Source organism: Grampus griseus (assembly GCF_964374135.1).
Source record: "Grampus griseus genome assembly, chromosome: 3".
NCBI classification, from domain to species: domain Eukaryota; kingdom Metazoa; phylum Chordata; class Mammalia; order Artiodactyla; family Delphinidae; genus Grampus; species Grampus griseus.
The window spans coordinates 143,155,546-143,181,781 of NC_139019.1; the positions used below are offsets into that span (position 1 = coordinate 143,155,546).

Genomic DNA, 26,236 nt, shown 5'->3' on the forward strand with positions numbered 1-26,236 from the left:
GTTATATTTCTGTTGGACTGGAAGCAGAATGGAAATGACATTTAAATTAGAGAACTCTAGAGGTTCAGAGGAGAGACCCAACTCTGGTTACCTTGGACAATTCTTTCTGACAGATCTGGAACTAAGCTTAGAGGATCTGAGGGCAGCAGCCAATGGGCTGTTCCTGGGGCTGCAGAAGGACAAAGGTGTCTCTTAGTCTAACTATGGGGACTTGGTAGAATTGCCAGATTTAACTTTTTTTTTTTTTTTTGTGGTACGTGGGCCTCTCACTGCTGTGGCCTCTCCCGTTGTGGAGCACAGGCTCCGGACGTGCAGGCTCAGCAGCCATGGCTCACGGGCCCAGCTGCTCCGCGGCATGTGGGATCTTCCCGGACGGGGGTGCGAACCTGTGTCCCCTGCATCGGCAGGCAGACTCCCCACCACCGCGCCACCAGGGAAGCCCTTTTTTTTTTTTTAAATCTGGCAACCCTTGTCACTGGGCATGTTGTATAACTGGTGTCTTATTCTCTTCATTTGTAAAATAGGGATAATAAAATATCTACCACAGGAGTGTCTTATATTAAAGACGAAATGAAATCAGATAAAACTAATGTGGACATTTTAGAAACTTCAGCCTCCAAGATCTAAGTAATAAAAACAAGTGGGGGAACTTTTCAAACGTGTTCATCCTTCTTGAGCTCCAAACATGTGGGTCAGGGAGCATCTCTCTCCCAGGCAGGTATTAGAAGAGACACCAACCCCCGCCTGGAGGTGAATTGGGTTACACCTGAGTTGGGATCTTCCATCGAGTAATTGGGGGGGTGTGGGGGGTGGGGAGGGATCACAAGCCAAAGGGAGGAGGAAGGTTAATTATGAACCGTGTTGAGTGTCTTTCTGCTGTCATTGCAATGCTTTGTATAAGCCAAAAATGCCACAGCCACAGTGCTGCTACCTGTTGAGAGAAATGTGTACCTTCAGCAGGAAAGAAATGTTTGGGACTTAAGTGTCACTTCAAGCCCCTGAAATTAGCTCTACCAAGTAAATTGTCAAAAACTCCAAATAAGCCTAATTGTGTCATTTATCTAATTGCAGAGGAAACTGTTCTTTTTTGATAGATTTAGGTGGCTTGCATTCCGAAAAGAAAGTATCCTTTTTTATCCAGACTAGCTTTCTCCCGGTAAAAAGTTGACTGTGTTGATAGTAAGCACATCAGAGAACCAGGACTACCATATTTCTGGGATTTTCAGTTCCTACTGTATGATCAATCCCTGGGAGAGAGAACTAATTTTTGTTTTTAACGTGATGTTTCTTTCCATCAGAATCAACTTTTAAATGTTTTAGGTTAGGCATGTGAAATCCACTTAACTAAAAACCATTTAAGAGAAAGAGCAAGCCCAATTTACTGTAACATGAGATTTTTTTTAATTCCTGAGTTAAAAAAAAAAATCCTTGAGCAAACCATGTCAGAAATTAAAAATTGAAAAGAACATTGGCAGCCTCCCCATGTGCCTAATTTGGCTTTGCTGAACAAATGACCACATTGAAATGAGAATTACATACAGGATTTGCTCAGCGTCCTTATTTCTTCAACTCATTTCTCACTCCTGAAAAATTACCAAGGTCACACGCAGGAGGGAACACATCTATATGGACCACGACATCCTTGGACCGGGTAGAAATAGAAAAGTGGTGATTTTAGACTGTAGGTGTGAATGAACTTCTGTGGTAGAAGTAATTTGCCAGAGAAACCCGAGCTAATGAATTTAGGATCAGAAGGAACCATAATGCCCCTTTTGTTGACTAATTTAACAGGTTATTTTTGCTTGTGCCCTGCATTGCAAGTCATAGTAATAAAAATCTTAGGTGAGAGGAGAAGGCTTCTCTGCAGTGCCCTCATTGTCTGTTTTTTAAGGCATTTCATTGCCCATCAGCTTCTCTGTCTTTAAGGAGGTGGACGAGACAGTAGAGAGGGCACCAGACAAAGAATCAAGAGACCAAATTTCAAATCCTGGCTCAGCCAGTCATTGGCTGTCGTGGGCACCATCTGTACAGCAAAGGTGTGGACCACACGACCTTTGAGCCCCTCTTGACTGTGGCTCTGCCATTCTGATGGGATGCAGAGAAAAGGAAGCCACAAAGCTGTCTCTGGTGGGGGATTCAGGCCAATGGGGGATGAATATCTAGATGAATACACATCCCCCATCTTCAGTGGTATTGGACTTTGAGCTGACAGTCGTCCTGCTGTGAGTTGGGTGGTGCAGTACTCAGGCCGTAGGTGTCACGGGGCTCAGGTTCAAATCACCCCTCGACCACGTACCAGCTGCATGCTACTTCAGTCCCTTGAGCTTCAACGTCTTCGTCTATGAGATGGGAGAATAATATACACACTCCACAGAATCGATGCTGACACACAGTAAGGGCTTAATAAAAGTTAGCCACGATCACCATTGTTGTCATGACAGAGTGATCCGAGACCCAACGGGAAGTGAGACACGTTTCTTGAGTGCCTCCTTTGTGTTTGATACTCCCAGGTTCCTGTCTCCTTTATATCACAATGCCCTGCAAGGTCGGTTTGATCACCCCTCTCCCCATAGAGATGTAAAGGGCTGAGAGCATGTGCTTGATTCCATAACCAGCTGCCCCAACTGTGAGCCCTATCAGGGTGGGCAAGGTTCCCAACACCTTTCTGCCTCAATTTTTTCATCACAAAATGGGAATGATAACAGTAACCACCTCCAGGTTTGTTGTAAAGGGCCAATAAAGTAATGTCTACCAAGCGCTCAGCAGAATGTTGGCCCCTGAGTCAGCGCTTTCTAAAAACGTTAGCTTTTATTCTAACTAAGGAAAGCAAAGCTCAGAGAGGTGAATTCATTGGTACAAGTTCATCTGCTTATGAGTAGTAGTGTGGGGATTTGAACCCTGATGGGACTGAATCTCTCAGGGACCCAAGATAGGGAGATAGCTCTTCCTTTATCCTGTTCCTAAGGCCCCCTGGCTAGGCTGCCAATCTCAGGCTGCCTGGCTGTGGGCTGTGAGTTCAATCAGAAGGCTCGCGGGGAGTGGTTTGCTGGGGGCTGCCCGGGACTCAGGAAGGGAAGTGAGTCCAGACTGTCTTTCCCTCGTTTGCTGCAGCTGAGGGAACAGAGTAGGGCCAGCGCCCTAACGGCCACCTCCCAGAACCCCCTCCCCACTCCCTCTTGCAGAAGGCGATTTTTCACGAGAGAGTTCCCCCTCTTTGTTCCAGCACACACACAGCACATCTCCTGATCGATATGACATCTCATCCTCTAAAACATTCATGATGTCTGCTTCCCAGGATTCCGGTGGCCGCATGCTGCGTGCAGCCCACGTCGCCTTCCTTTTGTAGTTGGTGGTCTTGTGGACCGGCCCCCTCTTGAACAGGACCGCTGGTTGCTGTTCTTTAATGGAAGACGAATGATGTTTGGATTGTTGACACTGAATGACAAGCTTCGGGGTCGGGCGGAAGGAAGATGCATTGAGGTGTATGTGTGTGGATTGTGGGGATGTGTTCTGCTATCACAAAAGCTCTTAAAATCCGAGACGGTGATTTATTTGAAGAAAAAAACCTACCGATGTTATCATTCTCTAAAGGTATTTTGATCACATGGGTCCTTTCTTGGAGAAAGAAAGGCTTTTATTTTAGTTCTTTCCAGGAAAAAGTAGCAGCAGGAACGGAGTAGTCTGGGGTGGGAAATGATGCTCTGTATGTTGAATGGCTCCAGGTGTGTATTTATCAGCCTGAGGATGAGCTGGCTCCGTGAACAATGGGATGCCTGGCCAGCATCGCCTGTCCTCCAGTGTACGTTCCTGGGGACCCCCGCACCAGAAACAGAAGGTGGATGTCAGCTCATGGGTCCGTCTTGCGTATCGATCTGCCCGGTGATGCTGGGAGCCAGGGGGCCTTGTTAGAGGTCACCTGAGCACACCAGACACCACACACCCACACTGTTGCCAGCTGCAGTGCAGCAGGTGCAAGGGGACGAAGGGGGCGGGGCTGACACCGGCTTGGGGGCGCCATGCACCCTAAAGCGGCAAGGAGCCCCGTTTGTTTCCTCCAAACACAGGAATTGATTAATCTCATACCACTTCCCGCCCCCTGTACCATCCCAAGCCTGTCACAGGACTAGATTAATATGCTGGTCCCTCCGTGTGGATTCTTCTTGTCTCGGGAACACACCGCTCTCTGGTCCCAGAGCTGTCTCCTGCAACTCTCGCCTCGTCCTCGTGGCAGACATGCAGGCCAGAAAGTCTCCCTGCTTTTGTGAGGGACTACAATTAGAAAGGCGCAGACAGAATTCATGCCGAGGACCGCTTTAGCACCATAGCTGGAAGATGAGAGAGTGCAGGTAGAGGGGTAAATGCAGGTGCATTTCTCCAAAGCCCCTCTCATTTCCCGTGGTCCTGCCAGGATTCTGGTATCGTATCTACAGCTCACCCTTCCTCGTCTGTGTAATTCCTGGGCCATAAGCTTTGCAACCATTTTGGAAGCTGCAGGCTGGAAGTTGGACACAGGCAAGTAAGTTTTCAGAGCATTCTTAGCAGATAGGTGCACAAATCCCATTACTAGTAAAGGGATTTGTGGGCGTAACTTCCCTGCGGTGCTTTGAAAATTTATTCCACCCAGTGTATTGCAATACAATGGGGCGAAACTAAAAGAAATCACTTCACCAACGTGGGTTGGGAGGGATTTTTCTTTTTTAAACTCCTTTAAGATTTAAAAATTTTTAACTCCTTTAAAACTTGGAGCATTTCTGAGAATGTTATCCCTCATGGTTTTGTTTACATCTCTTCTTTTAGGCAGAAGGTCATTTGGGCACTGACAGCCTTCCTAAAAAGGATAATTAATACATTAATACATTGCAGTGGGCCTTCGTCTCTTTAAGGAAGACCCACTGTACTCTCCTGCATCCCTGAAGCATGATAAGCAAACTCACCAAGGAAAAAGTCACCAAACATATTGATTGTTAGCCAGCAGGACGGTAAATTGAAGTTGTCCAACAGATTTATTTTCTATTGACAACGGCGATTCCTTTAAGTTAAATAGCAAACTGGTTTTTATATTTATAGAGGACTAATGACTGCTTGCACAAGGAGGAGTCTGTTCCCGAGTGAGCCTTGACAGTATTTAGTACGTGGTTCTGTAGCCCACCTGCCTTGTTCAGTCTTGGCAAAGTAGTGATTCATTTAAAGAACTCCAAGGGCCTGACGGCCTCCAGTGAGGACTCAGAGAGAGTGAGTCACTAGCAGGAGAGCATGGTGGTTGACTCTGCAGGTACAAGTGTCTCGATCTGAATCCCAGATTTCCCACTTCCTGGCTGTGTGATCTTGGGCAAGTCACTTAACCTCCCTAAGCCTCAATTTCCTCATCTAGAAAATGTAGATTATATTACCACCTCACAGGGTGAGAATGAAAATAAATGAGCTTTCTTCCTCTTCAGAATCCTCCAGGGTCATCCCACCTCACCCAAATATAAGGCAGACCCCTTCCAAGGGTACCCATTCCCCACCACTGATCCCCCCCAGCACCCCCACTCTCCTTTTCCCCTAACTTCACTCAAACCTGATGTCAGCATGAATTGCTTTCTTACTTCGTTCAAGCCTTGGCTCAGGTTTACCTATCACAGGCAATCATCTTTAATTGGTCTAGAATTAAACCAAAAAAGTTCAAGTTCCCAACCCCTATGCCCTGGCATTCCCTAGCCCGGTACTCTACTTTTCACTTCTGTGTTTAGTTTCTGTTTTCCCCTGAGGGCGAGGAACTTGTCTTGTTAACTGCTTTATTCCTGGTGCCTGGGAATACACACCTAACACACTGTAGGGGCTCAATAAATGTCTGCTGAATGATAAATGATGAATAAACGATGCAAATAATGTAATTAGCCCAATACCTGGCACAGTCCCAAAATAGATGTTCATTGTCACCATCATCGAGGAGGCTCATTGGCAGTGTGTTAATTTTCACTACTACTTGCAAAAGTGCCTTTACAGATCGCCTGGGCAAGTTCGAGGTCAGCACTGGTGCATTTGAGCTCGGAGTATTCCGCTGCGGTTTTTTCCGTCATCTAGGCAGGGGCCCTTTCAGAATTGGCTACATTTCCCACGGGAGCCCTGGCATTGTTGACTAAATCGGGTGATGTCAGGGTGGGGAGACCCAGCCCTGACCCTTCCTATCATCCTGCCTCAGTCTCTGAAGGAGCTTTGCCGTCATCTCTAAGGCCCTTGTGAATCTGATCACAGGTTTAGCCACAAGACCTCCTCCCCTCCCTAAGCTCTGCTTGGCCTGAAGGCTTCCATTTTCAAAGGGAAAGCCCAATCTCTTCCTCCAGTTATGTATTGACAAGACTGATCTTTAAAGATACCCCCGGTTCCTGGGGACCTGCTCGGCAAACGCAGAACACCCGTGGCCCCCGTGTTTGCCCTCTCTGACAAGCAAGGGCTGAGCAGCTCTCTGGGAAGCGTTGCTGACATATTGATTGGCCCTCTTGTCAACTTGATCCTCTGCCAGCCAGTGAACATGGAAGGTTCTAAGTGGCACCCAGCAGGGCCCACACATACCCTAATTACTATTTCAGACAACCCCCGTTCCAAGCTGCCACTTTTCAAGGCCTACAGTCTCCTTCCTTGTGGTTGCTGGAGAATTCTTTTACCTGCCGCCAACCCCTCCCTCTTCGCTTTGCTTTGGCTCCCCCTGAGTATTTCTATCGGACCCCATCTGGCACAAACGCAGGCAACTTCAGTAAGAAAATAGCACCATAACTGCAGGTAGGTCTGTTTAGTATTCCTGCTGAAATCTGGGATCTGTGTGTGGTCTGTCCATCCTGTCTTGGTTCATTTTCAATACTTGATAAAAGTTTTCTCCAGTTAGCCAGAGGGATACTCTCAGAGTTTGGCTGCCCTATTGTGTTTTTGGTGGCTGATTTCCCAGCTGCCACCTGGATTACATGAACTTCCCCTTGGAGCCTTTCCCTGTTTTGTCCCTGCTGACCCATGGAGCCCCCTTGTTGCATCCCAGGATCTCTCTGGAGCAGAGCCTGTCAAACCATGATAAATTGTGCATTTAGGCTGTCAGTGGGGGGTGAATAACATTAGGGAGAGGGTCTCCCAAACTCATTTCACTTCTGACCCTCAGATGGTCTGAACAGGACCTCTTGGGATGAGCTGCTGGAGCATTTGTGGGGATTGGGGGAGGGGACCACCCCACTGCATCCACATGTCTTTTGGGAGAAAACGATGAGGCCAGTGTTCACCCAACATCTTGAGGTGAAGAAGTGGTACCTCTGGCTACTCTGAGGCTTCTCAGCTTCTCAGTCTGATTCTGAGAGCAGGTCAGAATTGGAGATATTATGACATAGTGTTTAAAGAGCTACTTCTTCTTGTTGTTGTTGTTCATAGAGGCTAATGTAGTGGCCTTAAATATGTGCAGACTCTTCCTGGCTGGGTTTTAGAAAGGATCCTGAGCCGGTAAGTGAATAACTTTAAGGACTGCATGGACACCTAGTGTATAAAAGTGGAATTTCTCATTTACCGGCTACTTGAACGTATCAGTCAAGATTGGCTCAGGCATGCTGCTGTAACAAAGAACCCCAGACTCTCCATGGCTTACAGCAGTAACAGTTCCTTTCTCCAATCACTCTGTATTCTATCACTGGTCAGCCGTGGCTCTGGACCGTGCTGTCCTCGCTCCAGACCCAGGCTGATGATGTGGCAGAAGGAAAAGGGATGCAGCGTGTGTGGTGAGATTATTAAGGTGAGGAACTATGATGTAACCCCCCCCCTCAGGAACGGGGTGCTGACTGTACAAAATTGGCGATTCCTCAACCACAGGGAGATGATCATGAGTTGCAAGAAAGAGACCGGGTTTGCCGAGATTCCACTGCAAACCAGAATTTGTAACCAGATCGCTGTGAAATATGAAGCCGCCGGCTGCCTCCCACTGTAATCCTCCTCGTATTCTAAAAGCCCCCGTGATCAAACTTGACAGTCACCAGCTTCCTCATCTGTGAAATGGGCACGATGACGGCACCCACCTCAAATGTAAGCTGCGGGTCTTGAGATAATATCTGTAGAATGTCTACCACGGTGCTGGCCGTAGAAGGGGTCCAAGGACCGGCAGCAGGTATTAATACTCTAATCATCAGAAAGCTTCTCTTTGCAGACCCCTCCATGTAGTGGCCAGCACTGTTTCATTCCATCCTTCACACCCCTGTGTTATGTGTTTTTTATGTATAAGGAGTATCATGTCCTACAATCCAGCCCCTCACATCTGCCCGCATGTATCATTACTGATTCCAATGAACACTCATGGAGCACCTTCTATGTTCAAGATACTCTGCTATCAGTAAATCTTCGGGGGGGGGGCAGTTGCTGAACCTCCCTCTGGCCCTAAGCAGCTATTATCCTACCTGTAAAGGGAAACCTTTACAAAAGGTAAAGAGAGAGAGACTGACTGATTTCTCAGCCCCCACCATCAAGCAAATCCCTAGCAGAATGAGAAACAATTCTCATTAGTCAGGAAACTCATTTACTTCACAGCTCCCTTGGGTCTTTATCCTAAGGACACTTTAGTCCATCCCCACAGGCCAGAAAGATATTCTCATTTTCCTACCGAAGTAAGAGATAAGGAATAGCTGACCAAGAAAAAAATAAAAAGTGCAAACAAAAGCCTATTTCAGACTCCCCACAACACCCCACCTACAAAAAAAAAAAAAAAAACCAAGAGGAGGTGGTTGTACCCCGATATAGTTCTCACTTATTTACTTATTGTTCAATTCAACAACAGAAAGTATGTCCAAAGTTGAGTTTCATTTTTCAACTTGAGTTGCATCGCTTCTACTGGGAGGACAGAGCTTATGCACCGTGGATTTGGCTTTTGTCCTTTTTCCATCTTCATCTCACTTTCTTATTTTTCCTTTCACTTCTGGGAGTCGTCTGAGAACTTACTTGTGTACTCTGACCCGAACCCTTCTCACCCCATCTGTGGTCTTCTTGTTTTCAGAATACTTTTTTTTTTTTTTTAAATAAAGAGATGCTACGGAACCCAAGATAAAAGCGGGGGGGGGGGGGGCAGGCGTCTTTGCAAACGGAGACCACCGTTTCGTGGACGCCCTCGGTATATCCAGTAAGATCGGGGTATTGCTTGCTCTCTGATCTCCCAAAGCTGATGGTTGCAGTATGTTCTGCACCTTGGAATGACAAGATTGAGTACCAGGAAAGGGGAGCAGTTTTGACAAGAGTTTTCATATTGATGGGGCGCTGGGGAGGTTGTCATCTTTGCCTGATGGACCCATCACTTCCGTTTCTAGATATGAAAAATCAAAGCTCTGTAAGGCCTGGGCCCCAGCTGGATCTGCAGTATCTATCTGTGTCTCTGTTAAAACGCAGAGACCCTCCTTGAAAGAACTGCATCTCCAGTGCAGCAGCAAAGCTGGCTCGAGGCAAGCGCCGATAACCCAATAGTATGTTTTTTTGGAAATCTTTTAAAAATAGCTAATTCCTCGGCTCCCTTCACCTGGTAATTACAAATCAGAAGCTATCGTTCTCTTGAAGCTGCCACGATTAGTTCTCATGTCCTGACCTCTGTACAGTGAAAATATGTCATTATTTGAGGCAATCGAATCTGGCCTCTTCAACTAAGTGACCTACATAGAACAGATAAACTGCAGGAGAAAATTAGGTGTTACCCAGCCAGAAAGTGTACAGTAAATGTCACTTACTCTTATTAACATGTATCATCTCGAAGAGTTGCAGTAGTGAGCCTTGCACTTCGGAGTAAGGTAGAGAAAGAAAACTTGGTTCTGAGGTGGGGTTGTGTGTAAGGAAAAAGCAGATGTACACGCAGGGACACCTTGCCACCTTCATCCATGGCCATCAATCTGAGCTGTAAGGTTTGACGATAAGTTTTTAACCTTAAAAGAATGCAGCCTGACTTTAGGTGGTGGTAAGCAAGCAGAATTAATTGCTGTGTGAACAATTTCCTAAGCATTGTTAATTGCGTTTCCTGTGGTTAATTGTTTCTCCCATCCCCGCCTCATACTAGGAACCTTTCCCTGTCAACAGCCCTTTCCCTCCTGCAGTGCTGGAAACGTAGCAAAGGCATCATACCTGTGTCTGGTTGAAATGCCAGACAGACATGTGGTGGTTATTGCCTGGCTGAGAAATACGCAGGGGAAGGAAGTCCTTATTTTTTCACAAAGGAAGCATTCCTTAGATACGGACTTTGAAAGAATGCAGGTGTGTGGGACTTGCCTTTTGCTCCACACAGTAAGAACAACTCACCAAGAGCCGTCAGACATAGGGGGATATTGGCTTAGCTCAACTCACCGGGACGTGGGCAGTTGGCACCAACAGAGTGACAAGGACCACCAGAAGGAAGTTTGGTGTCTGGAGGTTGGAGGTTGTACGGGAGTAAAACGAGAGTTTTGTAGGCGTGCTTGTTTGCTTAGCAAAGAAGAGGCAGTGCTTCAGAACTCTGTGTCTCATCTTGGACTGTGGGGAAGGGTAGAGACAGGGCAGGTGAGAGGGAGAGAGACAGTGAATCACCATAGTACTATTTCCAGAAAAGGACTCCATTCCATCACTACCCCCAAGCTTTCTCCATAGGCTGAAAAGATGTTCACTTGTCAGGAAGAGGGCTGGAGCGGAAAAATCTTTTTCAAGTTTGAAACAGGGAGGTGGGCTTTACCGTGGGCCAGTACTACTGCAGATCCTGGAGGCTGCGTTGGTATTTCAGCACAGGTATAGTCTCGTCTGAACCAGACCAGCAGGCTGGCCCTGCTGGGGGAGCCTTGATTTGAAACAGATTTAGATTGTGAGCAGTTTGGGGGAAACTATTCTTTTCAATGCCCCTGGACCACCAGGCTATCAACAGCTCTGTCCGGAGTACAGGAAAGGCTGGGAGGGATGGAGAGTGCCCTTTACAGTGATCCCAGAGGGGCACTTTCCCCTTTACGGTGGCACCATTGGAAGGTCCGGGCTTTGTTTTCCCCTCCCTCCTCCGCCTGCCACTGGGGATGCTCTCCCCCTGAGGCTGTTGTTTCCTTTCCACTGGAAGAGGAAACCCAACTACCCAGATCTACTTGCCTTCTGTATTTAGCGAATCCCTGAGGCCTGGGGCAAGCCAGTGTTGAACTGCAGCTTCCTTCAAAGGCAGTCGTTTGGAAAAGGCACCTGGCCCTCCCCCTTGACATCTGCATTGCTGAATTCTCTATTCATGTTTTCATTACTTTGTCTCTCCTGCAGCCATGCATCTGCTCGGACTCAATTGGCAACTCCAGCCGGCAGATGGACACACCTTTAACAATGGGATAAGGACCGGCTTACCAGGAAACGATGATGTGACAACAGCGCCATCTGGAGGCAAAGGTGAGGTTACAGCCGCAGCTCGCCCTCTTGAGGCCACAGGAAAATTCAGAGCTCTCGCCACCTGGTTCAGGTTTTCTAATCCGAATCTTGTAAGGTATGCAAAACGGAGGAAAAGGGGAGGGAAAAAAAGCCCTGCATTTTCTAGGTACCCCCGTTCAAAGCTGTCTGCTGTTCCTGTCTGTGAGCTGTGTCTGGCTGGAGCCGCTCGGAGCTGGCGCGGTGCCCGCTCAGAGCCATGTGCACCCCTACGCTATCTGCAGCGACCGGCAGGGTCTGGCGCTGCTTGAAAGCATCTCAAGGCCTGGGGAGCAGCAGGAGAAAGTCCTGCCTGATGGGGAAAGCTGAGAGCAGCAGGCGGCACGGGCCAGTAGACTAGAGCCCTCTCCCCAGGGGAGAGATGCAGCTTCCCCAGGGAGGAAGCACCACCTGGCAAGGCATGAAAGAGAAAGACCCGGAGCTGTTCCGCTTCGGGGGAGAAGAGAAAGGAGTTTTGACAACTCGGGAACAGAGCTTCCCTTGGCAAAACAGTGAAGGGGACAATAGAAATGTTTACTGAAGCAATCAGGCAACAGTACTTTTGCAGGAAAAAAAAGAAAAAAATAGGTGCTAACAAGGTGCTAAGAAAGAGGAGAAAAAACAGAACCATGGGGAAGTGGGGACGTGGGGCAATTAAGAGACAACCAACGGCAGCCAATGGCACCATTAGGCAGGCTGGCATGCAGGGTAGGGGAGGATGCTTGACTCAGGATGGAAATCACAAACAGAAGAGATTGCACGGAAGGGTTCTCCAAACACAGAATTTTTCACTCTGCCTCTTAGCACACTAGGCAGTTCACCCGACATTTCTTAAAATACCCCACAGGGATATTTCAGCAATGGTAAGGGAAACGTTTATTGGGCGCCTATCGTGTGCCAGATTTAACATTGTGTAACTTTAGCAACCCTAAAGGGAGAAAAATTATCTTGGAGAAACCGGGGCCCAGGATGTTTTAGAAATGTACCCCAAATCCAGCAGGTAGGCAGGTACAAATCTGAACTCAGGTCTGTGACGTGTGCATCTTTAAGGGAGCTGTTGGGTTTTTCCTAGATCAGGCATTTTCCACAGAGGATATTCCAGAATCATCTTCCCATAGAGGTGTACATTAATCAGCCCTGAGGTGCTAATGTTGCTTAAATTAGCCTCTCCGGAGCTGTCCTAATGCTTCAGGCGTGCCTTTGCCGTCTTTTGATCGAGGCTTTAAGAGTCGTTCTCCTCATCTATCCTAATCATAACACTAAATTACCTTTAAGTAAGCATGAAAAAGTTTTATCTGAGGATGAAATTATATGCTTTCCATTATCAAGTGACTAAAACTAGACCTGAAAATGAAAAGTATATTTTACCTTAACTGACCCAAAAGCCAGGAGCCAGATTTGCTGGCCTCAGATTTGCAGTCTGCGTATCTCCAGGACTTGACACCGCCTGTAAATGTAACTTCAGTTGCCTTTACTGCAGTGGTTCTCAGCTGGGGTGTTTTTGCCCCCTAGGGGCACATCTGACAAGGTCTGAAGACTCTTTTGATGGTCACATTTAGAAGAGGTGCGACCAGCATCTAGTAGGGAGACGCTGAGATACAGTTAAACAGCCTACAGTGCACAGGAGAGCCTCCTACGATGAGGAAGTATCCCATGCAAAATGTCCGTGGTGCTGCTCTGTGAGAAACACTGCTTTTGGGGGTCTCTGTTATGTTTGATCCACACATGTCCTTTAATCTGCAAATCAACACTCCATTTTTTGAAAAGAGTGCAGAATACACATTTGAAATGTGAATATGCATTTTTTTTGCACAGGGATGTATTTTATGTCCATATACATACTGAGATTACATACAAACACTTTTTTTTTTTAACTAAAAAACAATTTTGGGGGGCCGCTCCTCGCAGCTTGCGGGATCTTAGCTCCCCGACCAGGGATTGAACCCGAGCCCTCGGTAGTGAGAGACCAGAGTCCTAACCACTGGACCGCCAGGGAATTCGCACAAACACTTTTTAAACAGCGTTCTTCACAAAAGGGAATCACTGATAGGCATTAACTTCCATAAGTGAAGGTCGGCCTCTCCTCCCATTTGTGATTAAGCTTCATTTCCAACCCCACTGGAGCCTCCCACGCCGGCAGGACAGAAGATTCCCGGAAAAGAACAGGTCCTAACTAAGAGTATGACGTCTCTAAATGAACAAAGAAACATTTTCCATGGTGTCTTTGGAAGGGCCAGAACTTTTCCCCTCAGAGGCCACCTGCTTTTGAAAATACTGTGTGAGTTGTATAACATCACACATAGCAGAATATTTTCCAAATGAGTTCTGAGCCAGAAAAGAGGTTACCAAGTCATTGTGCAGTGGATTTTGTCGAGAGGACTTTTATGATAAAGTCTGAGCATTTGAAATTGCTTAAAGTTGAAGCAGAACTCAGAACGTCTTCTTTCTGAACGCCAAAACAGTACTCTTCCTGTGACCGAAGAGATCAGATCTCTCCTTAAGTTGTTGTGAAGTTTGGTTTTAAAAATGACTAGAAAGGTTAGTGTTTTCACACACCCGCCTCTTTTTTTTTTTTTTTAACACCTTTATTGGAGTATAATTGCTTTACAATGGTGTGTTATACCCGCCTAACTCTTTTTAAAGGCGGTGATCCTACGTTTGAATTTCTTTACCCAGTGACCTCCCTCCTCTGCACAATCTAAACCTATACATTTAGATAACCTGGATCAATTCCAATCGACTACTTTTCCAGTGTTTCAAAGAGACAATCAAGATATATTGGCAATAAATTAATTAAATACCACCCTCTCCATTTTTGTGTGCTGTACGATAATCCTTCACTCCGATAATGTTTTAATCAAGATACGCCACACATTGCCAGGGAGGTTAATCTTATTAAGCAATTACTAGGTAAGTATCCAGCAGAAGCAAATTAAAATGTAAGCAAAACACAGGCATGTGAGTCCCATCTAAGATGGCATATCGATAGAGATTTCATTACCTGGTCTTTAGGAGTGTTCACACTGCTCAGATTTGGAAAGGAGTCTAATAGACAGGGCAGCCTACACACTCTGATATGTTAGTAGAAACAAAGCACTTGATTAATTGGTTGGGAGAATATATGTTCTTTGGGCTTTGTCTTCCCTTTTCCATTTGTTGCTGTTCACGGTTTATTTTTTCTCCGTTCTGTCTTTCAATTAAAACTTAACGTGGTTGATTGGGTCGTGGGATTTCACATCAAGGAAGGGGAGCCCACAGACTGCCAGAATCACTCACCATCTCAAGTGTATTTCTATGTTAAAAGGAACGAACTCATACGTCTTCATTACAAGAGCACGGAACACTTTTTCTATAGATCTGGGAGTAGATAAGCCTTGAGAACGAAGAGTCAATACAGTGTTCTGACCTGGTCAGATAGCATAAGGGAATCCAGTTTGATTGGCTAGGTCCAGAGGCAAAATATACAAGAACTTTTAAAGGGCATGTCGTATGTAGCCAATTTGTGCACTGATCTTAAGAAAGAAGAAACTCCCAAGTAGAATTTCATGGGTCACTCTCAAAACCTACACTCATTTTACATTCAAGGTGTCCTCCATATCTGGGGTCAGCAAACTGCATCTCATGGACCAAATCTGGCCAGCCACCTGTTTTTGCAAATAAAGATTTATTGGAACACAGCCACGTTCATTCATTGTCCCTGGCTGCTTTTGCACTCTGGCAATGGAATTGAGTAGGTGCAGCTGAGCCTAGATGGCCCCCAAAGCCTGAAATATTTACTGTCTGGCCCTTTACAGGAAAAGTTGGCTGACTAGTCTTGATCATGTACAAACCCGTTTCTACTTTCCTTGGACTTGTCTGTAACTACAAGTTGTAGGACACTAGGGAGAAAGACAAAACTCCAATATATCAGTTTTTCCTTCTTGACATAAAGTTTGGTATAATATATTCTCAGATAACTTCGCATTGACAGATGCTCTATACTACAGGGCTCTGGGGTTGGTCTGACTAGATGCAAACACCAGCTCCATCACTAAGGAACTGTGTGGATGTAAACAGGTCATTTGCCCTCCCTCGGCCTCTGAGCCATCATCTGTAAAATGGTACCCCCTCATAAGCTTGCAGTCCCCCATAATGAGATGTCACTTATAGAATATGGTGTGTGATATCAGATACTTAATAAGAGATCCATGAATATTTGTTGTTTTTCCTGACATCATCATAACGTCCCTCGGTCGGTCCATTTAACAAGCCTCCACAGGCTGCCACTTCTTATGAGGTGCTGTATTTTCCAAAGGCGAAGGCTGCCTTCGGAATGTGAAGGTAGACAATCCTACCACTTCATCTTTTTCCTTTACCCTCTAAGAATGGGGACAAACCCTGATGAAGACTTCTTCTCAACCATGTGCTTGATGAGGTCAGTAGGAAGCAGAACTTCCCGTTCCAAAGGGCCAATGTGCAAAAATGAGCTGGCCAGCTCCTTGCAGCGTTATTTGTCTCACTGCAGCTTGAGTTCCATCACTGCCGGCATGTCTGTTTTAAGCCCCACCATTCTCAGTTTATAACTCAGCTGTAAACATTTATTTGTGCCTGGAGCACATTTCTTTCCTACCCTTTGAAAAAAAAATCAGAATTTCCAGATGGTATGCAAGTTGGAAAAAAATGGCAAAGACTGTTATTCTGTTTAGAAACATGTTTTTCTACACTTGCCCTTTCAGCAAAAACTTCATAATGATTTTTACTAGTTGGCTTAATGTATGGTACTAGGAGCCAGATTAGCAGGGAGGTTGGTAATTCTTCCTCTGGCTCTCATCAGCCTCTCAGTGAACACAACCCAGGGTTCCAAAATGATCACTTCCCTACATGGGGCTTTTTCAAAGTCGGTGAAGTTCCCCGAAGGACAAGGGGTCATTATGATCGAGCCAGCCACTGAGATACTGCACATCTACTGGCAGGTACACCAACCACCTACATACCAATGCAACAACTCCCCTCATTTTGGAGGCCGTGCTATCCTACCGTTGTTACAGATGGGTACCACTTAGTGCATCACATTGGTGGATTTCAGCTTCTGATTGCCCTCCACAAGCCGTTCCCAGTTGCATACTTTCTGTTGTACGTGGCATCATCGTGGCTTGACATAGGTATTAATAATGAGATCCAGTTTCCCTTCCTGCCACATTCGCCCTTACTTTCATTGGCATGCTTCTCTTTCAGAGAGACCTGCACACCCAGAGCTTGGTCTCTGCTATCTGCTTGGATACGCCTCTCTTTGTCTCTCTTGTATTTAGCCCAGCGTCTGAAATGCAGTCAGCCTAGTGGTTACGTATGTGGGTTTCTGAAACGGTCGGACAGAGCTTTTGATCCCAGCTCTGCCACTTAAGACCTGTGTGATCCGAAGCGAGTCACTTTACTCCTGTGGTCCTCTTGTCTGAAAAACAGGAAAAAAAATCATAAAGGAATCAGGAGACTACGTGGCAAGTTGTAACCACTCGATAAATTTTTTAGCTGCTATAAATAATACTAATAAACTGAACTACTTATTAATACAGAAGCATGTTCACCTGAACAGTCAGATGTATAAATATCTATTAACACCCTGAGTGACAGAGATTTGGCCATTTTTGTCTAAGATGACAAATTGAGGTTTCAAAAGAAAGGCCATGTGTAGTTCTGAGTGCTGAAGGATTTTATAAAAATCATTACTGCTGTGTGATGTTGTGCATACTGTAACAGCCGCAGTGGACGCTCAGGATGGAAGTCTATTCCTGAAGAATAGACAGGCAACAGCCGGGTGAAGGCTCCTGGGCTGCTGCTGACTCAGACGAGCTAGTGAATCTCATGTCTTTAGGAGAATCTTTTCGCCTATCTTCTGGTTAAACAGAATTCACAGATGGTTGTCCTGATTCCCAAATAAACGGAAACGAGGTGTAATGACTGAAGCAATATTCTGAATTCACCTTTATTTGCAATAGATAAAAATATGTGAGGCAGAATAATCTGCAAGGCAGATTTATGCTAGGGTGCCTCCAGAGTTCAGTTTAAGTTTAGGAAGTATTAACATGAGGCTTCATTTCCGTGCTATGACCGTGAGTCCGTTCCCTTTATCACTTGTTTGGGGAATAGTCTTGCTGTTGCCATAAATGAATTATGGCAACATTTTCTGAAATGATTAGCTTCTAATGTGGCTATGGAAGGCTGCTGTTTTGCTCCACATCAGTCTTATTTAACTGGTTGGAATTTTAGGTACGTGTGTCTGAAATAGGCAGTCGCTTCACATTTCCACGAGCAATCTTCCGTGGAGTTATAGACGTGGGCTAGCCTGTGAAATTGATCATTAGAGTGTTGCTTCTAAAATCCCAGAAATGTCATCTTTAAGCTGGAGATGAACCCGCAGAACCAACGTGTCTTAAGCATCTGCTTCTTCGGGCAAAATGATCACCATCTCCACTTTTCACTGTGCAGCTCGTAGATAGAAAGAAAAGTTGGACGTGGAAGCCACGGCTCTGGGAGATGGAGGCTGGACTCCATCCTGTTTGCCAGGACACCACGCTTGGTCATTGCCTAGAACCCAAGGGTGGTGGCCGGACTCACACAGAATGATTACAGAATGGTGTTAAATTCCTCTGTTCTTGATACGGTCGACGCAAAGACTTCAGGCTGCCTAGATAATGGATAATGGGAAAATGACAGACACCCCAACTTTGATGTTGACCAGAGATTACCTAGCACTACAGTCGATGCTTGCTAAATAGTCGTTGCATGAAAATGTGAGTGAATGACCCACCCAGCCTTGCGTGGCACATTCATGGATCATTGTGAAATAAACACATGGCTGCCTTCCAGTTGCCCGCCTGAGAAGCAGCTAGAGCCCACGTTAACAGCTGCAGTTTGGGTGTTAAACTGGCCTGTGCTTTCTCTGGACGTAGCACTTTAATTCATGCAGTAGGTACCCCCCCATGTCTGCAGATGTATTGACCACTCATTGTGTATTGATTTCAGCTGCTCTGCAAGATGTCTGTTTCATTACAGCCCACTCCAGCCCTGGGCCCTCTTGTAGTTAATAGTGCACTAGGCAGCTGGTACCATAAACTATCAATAAATCATCACATATTTATCCTCCAAATCTGGGATAGTTACAGGTGTTTTGCAGGCAGCACAACAGCTGGATAGAAAGATGTAAAAGTGCCTAGAATTCGCGTCCTGTGTTACTCTGGTTAATCCTCAGAAGCAACCCCATTATACAGAGGAGTAGACAAACTCAGAGAGCGGGAGGGATCAGCCCGCAGGCGCACGGCTAGTAGTTCTCAGAGCTGGGATTCAAACCCAGGGCTGACCAGCTCCACATGCAACATTGCCTCCTGAGAACTCAGAACTTCTCAATATGACGACAGCCATCTTGGAGGTAAAGGTAGAAACCATAATTACTTTTGTTTCCTTGTTGAGTGACTCTCAATGGCATCCTTTTAGGGGTTAACCATGTTTGTCCTAGAAGAGCTGGCATGGCTCCGGGAGCCCAGGTTCTGATCCTTGTTTGTGGGACTGGGAGCCTGGTCCGGGCTGCTGGCCTCTTTGACCTTGGAGGGCGGCACAGACCTCCTGGACATCAGCTCAGGGATTTGACCTCCAAGGACAGAGTCATGGAGATGGTTCCCCACGCTGGCTGTAGCAATTTACAAAAGGCACCTTTCCTTTTAATCTCTCGGGAGGCAGTATTGGCCTAACTTTTCTCGTCCTTTTATTATTTTTAAAGTTACAGAAGTTATGCCCACTCATTTTGAAGGTTCTTTATTTTTAAATGTATTTATTTTATTTATTTATATTTTTGGCGGCATTGTGTCTTTGTTGCTGCGCATGGGCTTTCTCTAGTTGTGGCGAGTGGGGGCTACTCTTGGTTGTGGTGCGCGGGCTTCTCATTGCAGTGACTTCTCTTATCGCGGAGCACAGGCTCTAGGCGCACGGGCTTCAGTAGTTGTGGTGCGCGGGCTTCAGTAGTTGTGGCACGCGGGCTCAGTAGTTGTGGCTCGCGGGCTCTAGAGCGCAGGCTCAGTAGTTGTGGCGCACGGGCTTAGTTGCTCTGCGGCATGTGGGATCTTCCCGGACCAGGGCTTGAACCTGTGTCCCCTGCATTGGCAGGTGGATTCTTAACCACTGCGCCACCAAGGAAGCCCTTGAAGGTTCTTTTTTAAGTATGTAGAAAAAGTCTTTTTTCCTTTGGCTGTAAAGGCTATTAGTGTAACAATTGGCGAATTTGAATAAGGTCTATAAATTAGATATATTTGGTTGTATCAATGTTAATTTTCTGTTTGTGATAACTGTACTGTGGTTCTGAAAAAGAATGGCCTTGTTTTTAGGAGAAACACTTGGAAGTATTTCGAGGTAAGAGAGCCACCTGTTTATAACTTAACTCAGTGTTTCAGAAAAAATATATATTTATATACAGAGAGAGAACACAAATGTATGTAACATTTATGGAATCTGGGTGAAGGATATGCAGGAATCTTTGTACCATTGTTTGAAATTTTTCCATAAATCTGAAATTATTTCAAAATGAAAATTTTATATATATTAAAGGTATTTATATGCAGATGTATATATATATGTGTATATATATATATATATGGAAAAAGTGAAAACTCTTTGCAAAAGAATAATTCAGTTGCATATGTGGAAAGTTTAGTTTGAAAGCAATCACTGGTTTGTTAAAAGGGATGTTACCTTCACTTTCTGATAACCCCTCCCCCCACGGACACCACATAGGCGTCTTTGTAGCACAAACCCAGAGATGACCCTCCTGACTTGCTCTGTAAACCACAGTAGGCTAAGGTGGAATGCCCCTTAAGGTATCCTTGGGTCCAAACCACTCTTACGTAGATAAGGACAATGAGACCTGGAGAGCTGAACTGCCTAAAACTAGCCAGCTGCTTAGTAACAAGGATGGGAGTTCCACAGAATAGTTCATTTACATCCCTGTTCCTTCCACAAATGGTTCGGCATCATAAAGCATCAGGATTAGGACCCTTACCTCTTGGTTGTTAATCCAATGACCTATACACTAGACTCCAGCTGCCTTGGCTCATTTTTTTTGTTTATAAGACTTTATACAAAAGATAAATTAAGAGTTGACTCATGATTTTTCAGAAGGATTCATAAGGAAGTTTTCTTTAGGTAGTAAATTTCCCCATGGAGCTCTCAAAAGAGAATTTAATTTTTTTTTTAAAGCCAGTTTCCGTGCAACTTTCCAAAGTAAATCTTTCTTAAGGCTCTCATTTCACCCAGTAGTCACAGGGGTTTTGTTAAAATACCCCATCAGATGGTCAGATGAAACTTGATTCAGTTCAATAAGAATTTATACATGGGTTGCCAGGTGCAAACCACGGAGAACCCAGAGATGCATTTGTAGCCCTGCCTGACCTCAGGGAGCACAGCGTCTAATAAGAGACACTTAGAAAGGCAAGTAAAATCAACATAGTACCCAACAACAGTGCTGCAGTAGAGTTAAGTGTAAATGCTATGAAAACGCAGAGAAAGAACCTATTTATCTGGCAGGAGGCAGGGTATAAAGGATAAAAGAGCTTCAGTGTGAAGGTATAGCTGACTGGATCTCAATTTCAGTGTTACTGGGGTGGGATAGGGAGGGTGGGAGGGAGGGAGACATAGGAGGGAAGAGATACGGGAACATATGTATATGTATAGCTGATTCACTTTGTTATAAAGCAGAAGCTAACACACCATTGTGAAGCAATTACACTCCAATAAAGATGTAAAAAATAAATAAATAAACCAGATGCCTGTTACACTGTAAAAAAAAAAAAAAAAATTCAGTGTTACTAAATAAAGCAGGATTTTCAATAAACTAAGCTAATCAATAAAATAACCAAACAGGCTTCTATAAAGTCCCACCAAAAATCAGTAATGGAAACAGAGCCTGACTCCCAATTTTAAGCTTGTTCCCATAGTTAAGTCTATTCTAGAAGAGTTAGACTGTCCCCTCTCCCTTGATAGATACATACATACATATATACACATATATGCACATATACATGTAAATCAATATATACATGCATATCACATATACACACAATGTCTTTTTGAAAATCCTTTACTCCGAAAAGAAAACCATGGAATATTACTCAGCCATAAAAAGAAGCGAAATTGAGTTATTTGTAGTGAGGTGGATGCACCTAGAGACTGTCATACAGGGTGAAGTAAGTCAGAAAGAGAAAAACAAATACCGTGTGCTAACACATATGTATGGAATCTAGGGAAAAAAAAGGGTTCTGAAGAACCTAGGGGCAGGACAGGAATAAAGATGCAGATGTAGAGAATGGACCTGAGGACACAGGGAGTGGGAAGGGTAAGCTGGGAAGAAGTGAGAGAGTGGCATGGACATATATACACTACCAAATGTAAAATAGCTAGTGGGAAGCAGCCTCATAGCACAGGGAGATCAGCTCGGTGCTTTGTGACCACCTAGAGGGGTGGGATAGGGAGGGTGGGAGGGAGACGCAAGAGGGAGGGGATGTGGGGATATATGTATACATATAGCTGATTCACTTTGTTATACAGCAGAAACTAACACACCATTGTAAAGCAATTATACTCCAATGAAGATGGTAAAAAAAAAAAAGCCAGACATTTTCCCTTATCGTTTTTCATTCTTTTATTTAATTCAGTGTAACTAGCATATATTTTGCTATTATTATATGCTAGGGACCTTCTTTGTGTACTTCCATTTGTTACTCTCAGCCTATGAGATAGTTACTATTATTGTTCCCATTTTAACAAAAAGAGAATGAAGACCCAGAGAGGTTAAGCAAATTGCTGGTGGTCACACAACAAGGAAGAACCAGAGCCAGGATTTGAACCCAGTTGTCTGGCTACAAAACGTATACTTCAGCACCCAGGTGCACTGCCTCCTTTGGTGGATGGAACATGAGGGGCAGGGCATCTGAAACCCTGGTGGGGGAGTGTGACTACTGAGAAGTCAGCCTGTACTCATTGGCGGGAGCAGCTAATTACTGACTTCAGTGTCCTGAAGTTGGGGTCTACTGAAAGAAGGGGGACCCCACTACTATAAGAACCAAACCCAGACTTCCCTGGTGGTGGCAGTGGTTAAGAATCCGCCTGCCAATGCAGGGGACGCGGGTTTGAGCCCTGGTCCGGGAAGATCCCACATGCCGCGGAGCAACTAAGCCCGTGTGCCACAACTACCGAGTCTGCACTCTAGAGCCCGCGAGGCACAACTACTGAGCCCGTGAGCCACAACTACTGAAGCCCGTGTGCCTAGAGCCCGTGCTCCGCAACAAGAGAAGCCACTGCAATAAGAAGCCCGCACACCGCAACGAAGAGTAGCCCCCACTCGCCACAACTAGAGAAAGCCCGCGTGCAGCAGCAAAGACCCAACGCAGCTAAAAATAAATAAATTTATTAAAAAAAAAAAAAGAATCAACCCCCTGAGGCTCCTTGTCAGAATTTCTCCAGCGCAGCCGCTCCCTGAAAGCCTCTTCGCCACCTCTGGCGTCCTCATTTGGTTTGACATTATCAAAATCCGTTTAAGTTTCAACAGCAGATTAGTGGGCTCGTGGGTGCCGATTCCCTGCTACTTTTTCATAGCCTGTCATTAACCCAGCAACCCCTGAAAGCCCAGCAGACACGAAAGAAAGCTCATTTTATTAAGTTTAAAGATGAGTGATTTCTTTAGAATTCTTTTTTATTTTTAGTGCATTTCTTTAACTTGTTGCTACACTGTGATTGCTGGGGTTACATTTGGTCTCTATCAGAGACTCCTAAACTATTCTTCCCCAGGGTTGGTTTTTTTTTTTCCTACAGCTCTTCCTTACTGCATCCTTTTTATTGTATCCTTTCCTCCAAAGGCCTTAATTTGGCGAGGAGAGGAGCCCTTCCAAAGCAGCATTTTTAAGTACAAATTCGTTTTTAATTTATAATAATCAGAGCTTCTGATCAACTGGTGATAACAAGTGGTTCCCCCTAGATATGTCATTATGTCAGCAAAATAAACAATATGCTTTTGAGGCTTAGAGCCTTACCGATAATAATAATCATGATAGCTAATTTTTATTTAGTGCTTACTTTGTGCCAAAAATTAGTCGAAGAGCTTTGCATGGGTTCACTCATTAAATCCTCCTAACAATGCTATGAAATAAATAATAATAGTGTCCCAGTTATACAAGGGAGGGAACTGAGGCACAGAGAATGGATACACTTTACCAAGTATCAAAGCTGGGGTTTGAACCAAGGCAGTCTCAGCCCAGTCTCTGCTCTTACACGCTATGCAGTATTCCTCCCCTACAGGAAAGTACTTCCTATCTGATAGGCAACATAAAAATGTTTGAGGAGCAAACCATCTGAAGAACTGACCCACGAAGGATTACTAGTTTCTTTTCTTCCTAACAATGTTTTGTGATGGAAGCTTCCAAACTTCCTGTAGGAGCCTGTTCCCTATTCTAGAGGTCGAGGGTTTCTTCTTAAGGTCCAAAGCAGCGTGTCTTCTACTTTATTTTAAGCCCCTGTTTACTTCCTATTTGACCCACTATTGAACTAAATACGGGGAAAAAAATAACTTTACACCCTCAAGTCATTCTGTGGTTTTTCTTTTATAATTTAGATATGGAAAACCTTTAGGGATCCAAGAATGTCACCTCTCCATTTTCCGGAATGAGAAACCGGCACCAAGCACTTATGAGTATTGTCTTAATGCAGTGGCCAGGTGGTAACAGAGCCAGGTCAGCTAAGTCAGAATGCCTCACTCACCTTTCATGCCAGTCTTCTGCAACCTTATGATCTCTCTCGACCATCCACACCTTTCGCAATGGATTGTGGCCAAATACAGATGAATATATTCAGAAGAGTGCGTCCATTACAGAATGCAGGAGGGAGCTGGCTTCCCATCCTTTGCCCATGAGACTGAAGAAGTTTTAGATCCACAAGGCCGCCAAAGTGATCAATGAAAAAGTGAAAAGACCCTCGAAACCAAAATGTCTTCAGTTCTTTCTGGATTTGGTTTCAACTGGTTTAGAAGTTCTCAAGACGATAGGAGATTGTGGTTTTATATTTCCTTTCAAGTTCAGAATCCATTTGAAGGAATCACACGTGACCTATGTAAAACTAGCTTCCATCAAGGTTTTGTTCCCATTTTAGAGAGGATGATAATGAGGCCCTGAGAGATCAGTTAACTTTTCTTGGGCAACTTCTAGTAACTCCCAGCTTTTTCTTCGTTCTGTGTTCATAAAGGAAACCACCCTCCAAAGTGTAGGAGACCCTGGCTAGTTCGTTGTTATTAAGAAACCCTCTTTTAAAATAGGAATTTCTGGAACTCCTATTATTAAAGTTCTGAAGGTTGCCGAGTATGGGCAACCAGTGGTTCCTATATAAGTGATTTCAAATAATGCAACAGAGATGCACCAGTGTCACCGTGAGAGGGGTGTGGTTTCCACACGGTACTTAAGTCCCTCCTCTTAAGCGAGGAAGGGGTGACACCCAATGTTGGGTCAGCCTTAGAGCAAGTCAGCATTTTCTGTTGAGTTATTTTATTTATTTTGGACTGATGTTTGTTCACTGCTGGCTCTTTTTTATTAATTTATGAGAATGTCAGAGTATATTGGACTTGTTTGTGGCAGGAAAGAATAATTAACAGCTGCAAGAATTAAATCTGGTGCCAAATTAATATCACTCTCCCCTTTCCTACTGATCATTTTACATCCCAGTCACATTTGGAGTTTACATGTACTTATTAGACTCCAGCTCTTATGATAGTTGATCAGTAAAGAGTAATCTCAAGTTTAGCAAGCACTGTGCCAATATTTCAGATGCCCTGGGGTATGAGTTTCTAGGATTATTATTTAAAACCTAGATATTTTAAGTTGTGACCTAAAGAGAAATTTGCCATGGGTTTCACCATCATATATTTTTTAAATACTGGCATATAATCAAACAGAAATGTAGAGCCAACTAATGTGTACACATGTCATGGACTTGGTGTCAATTCCTATCTTCCAGTGCCCTGGTTCTTGAAGAACAGCAGCATAGACAGTGGCGAAGCGGAAGTTGGTCGGCGGGTGACCCAAGAAGTCCCACCTGGCGTGTTTTGGAGATCACAGATTCACATCAGTCAACCCCAGTTCTTAAAGTTCAATATCTCCCTCGGGAAGGATGCTCTCTTCGGTGTTTACATAAGAAGAGGACTTCCACCGTCTCATGCCCAGGTAGGAACATGCTTGATATAGCCATGAGTTTAAAAAAAAAAAAAAAAAAAAAACACCACTTCACACCCACTAGGATGGTTATAACTAAAGGATGGACAATAACAGTTGGAACCCTCCTGTATGCTTTGTGGGAATGTACAACGGAGGGCCACTGTGGAAGAGAATTCAATGGTTCTTCCAAAAGTTAAACAAAGAATTACAGTATGATCCAGCAGCTCCACTAATAGGTGTATTCCTACAGAGAATTGAAAACTTTATTTCTCATTTAACAATATGCACAAATGTTCATAGCAGTGTTTATTCATAATAGCCCCGAAGTGGAAACAACCCAAACGTCCATCAACTAATGAATGGAGAAACAAAATGTGATCTATCCCTGCCATGGGATAGTATTCAAACATAAAAGGGAATGAACTATTTTTTTAAAAAAAAGGGAATGAAATATTGTTACATGCTACAACATGGATGAATCTTGAAAATGTTATGCTAAATGAAAGAAGCCAGATACAGAAGGCTACATACCGTTTGATTCCATTTGTATTGTCTGGAATAGGCAAATCCTTAGAGACAAAAAGGAGATTAGTGATTGCCAGGGGAGAGGGAGGAAAGAATCGGGACTGACTGCTAATACCTTTGGG

General features: G+C 44.7%; 1 protein-coding gene across 7 annotated transcripts in view; it reads left to right on the plus strand.

The window, feature by feature from the left end:
* TENM2 (teneurin transmembrane protein 2) overlaps positions 1–26,236 on the plus strand; it is a gene marked incomplete at both ends in the record, with an annotated part of 991,817 nt that overhangs the window by 748,915 nt on the left and 216,666 nt on the right. For 6 of the 7 annotated variants that reach the window (XM_082650012.1, XM_082650013.1, XM_082650014.1 and 3 more), the window contains 2 exons: positions 11,239–11,361; positions 25,393–25,598. In XM_082650012.1, the coding sequence (XP_082506138.1) occupies positions 11,239–11,361; positions 25,393–25,598 (329 nt within the window). The remainder of the gene's footprint in view (positions 1–11,238; positions 11,362–25,392; positions 25,599–26,236) is intronic. The other variant, XM_082650016.1, reaches the window with a different exon arrangement.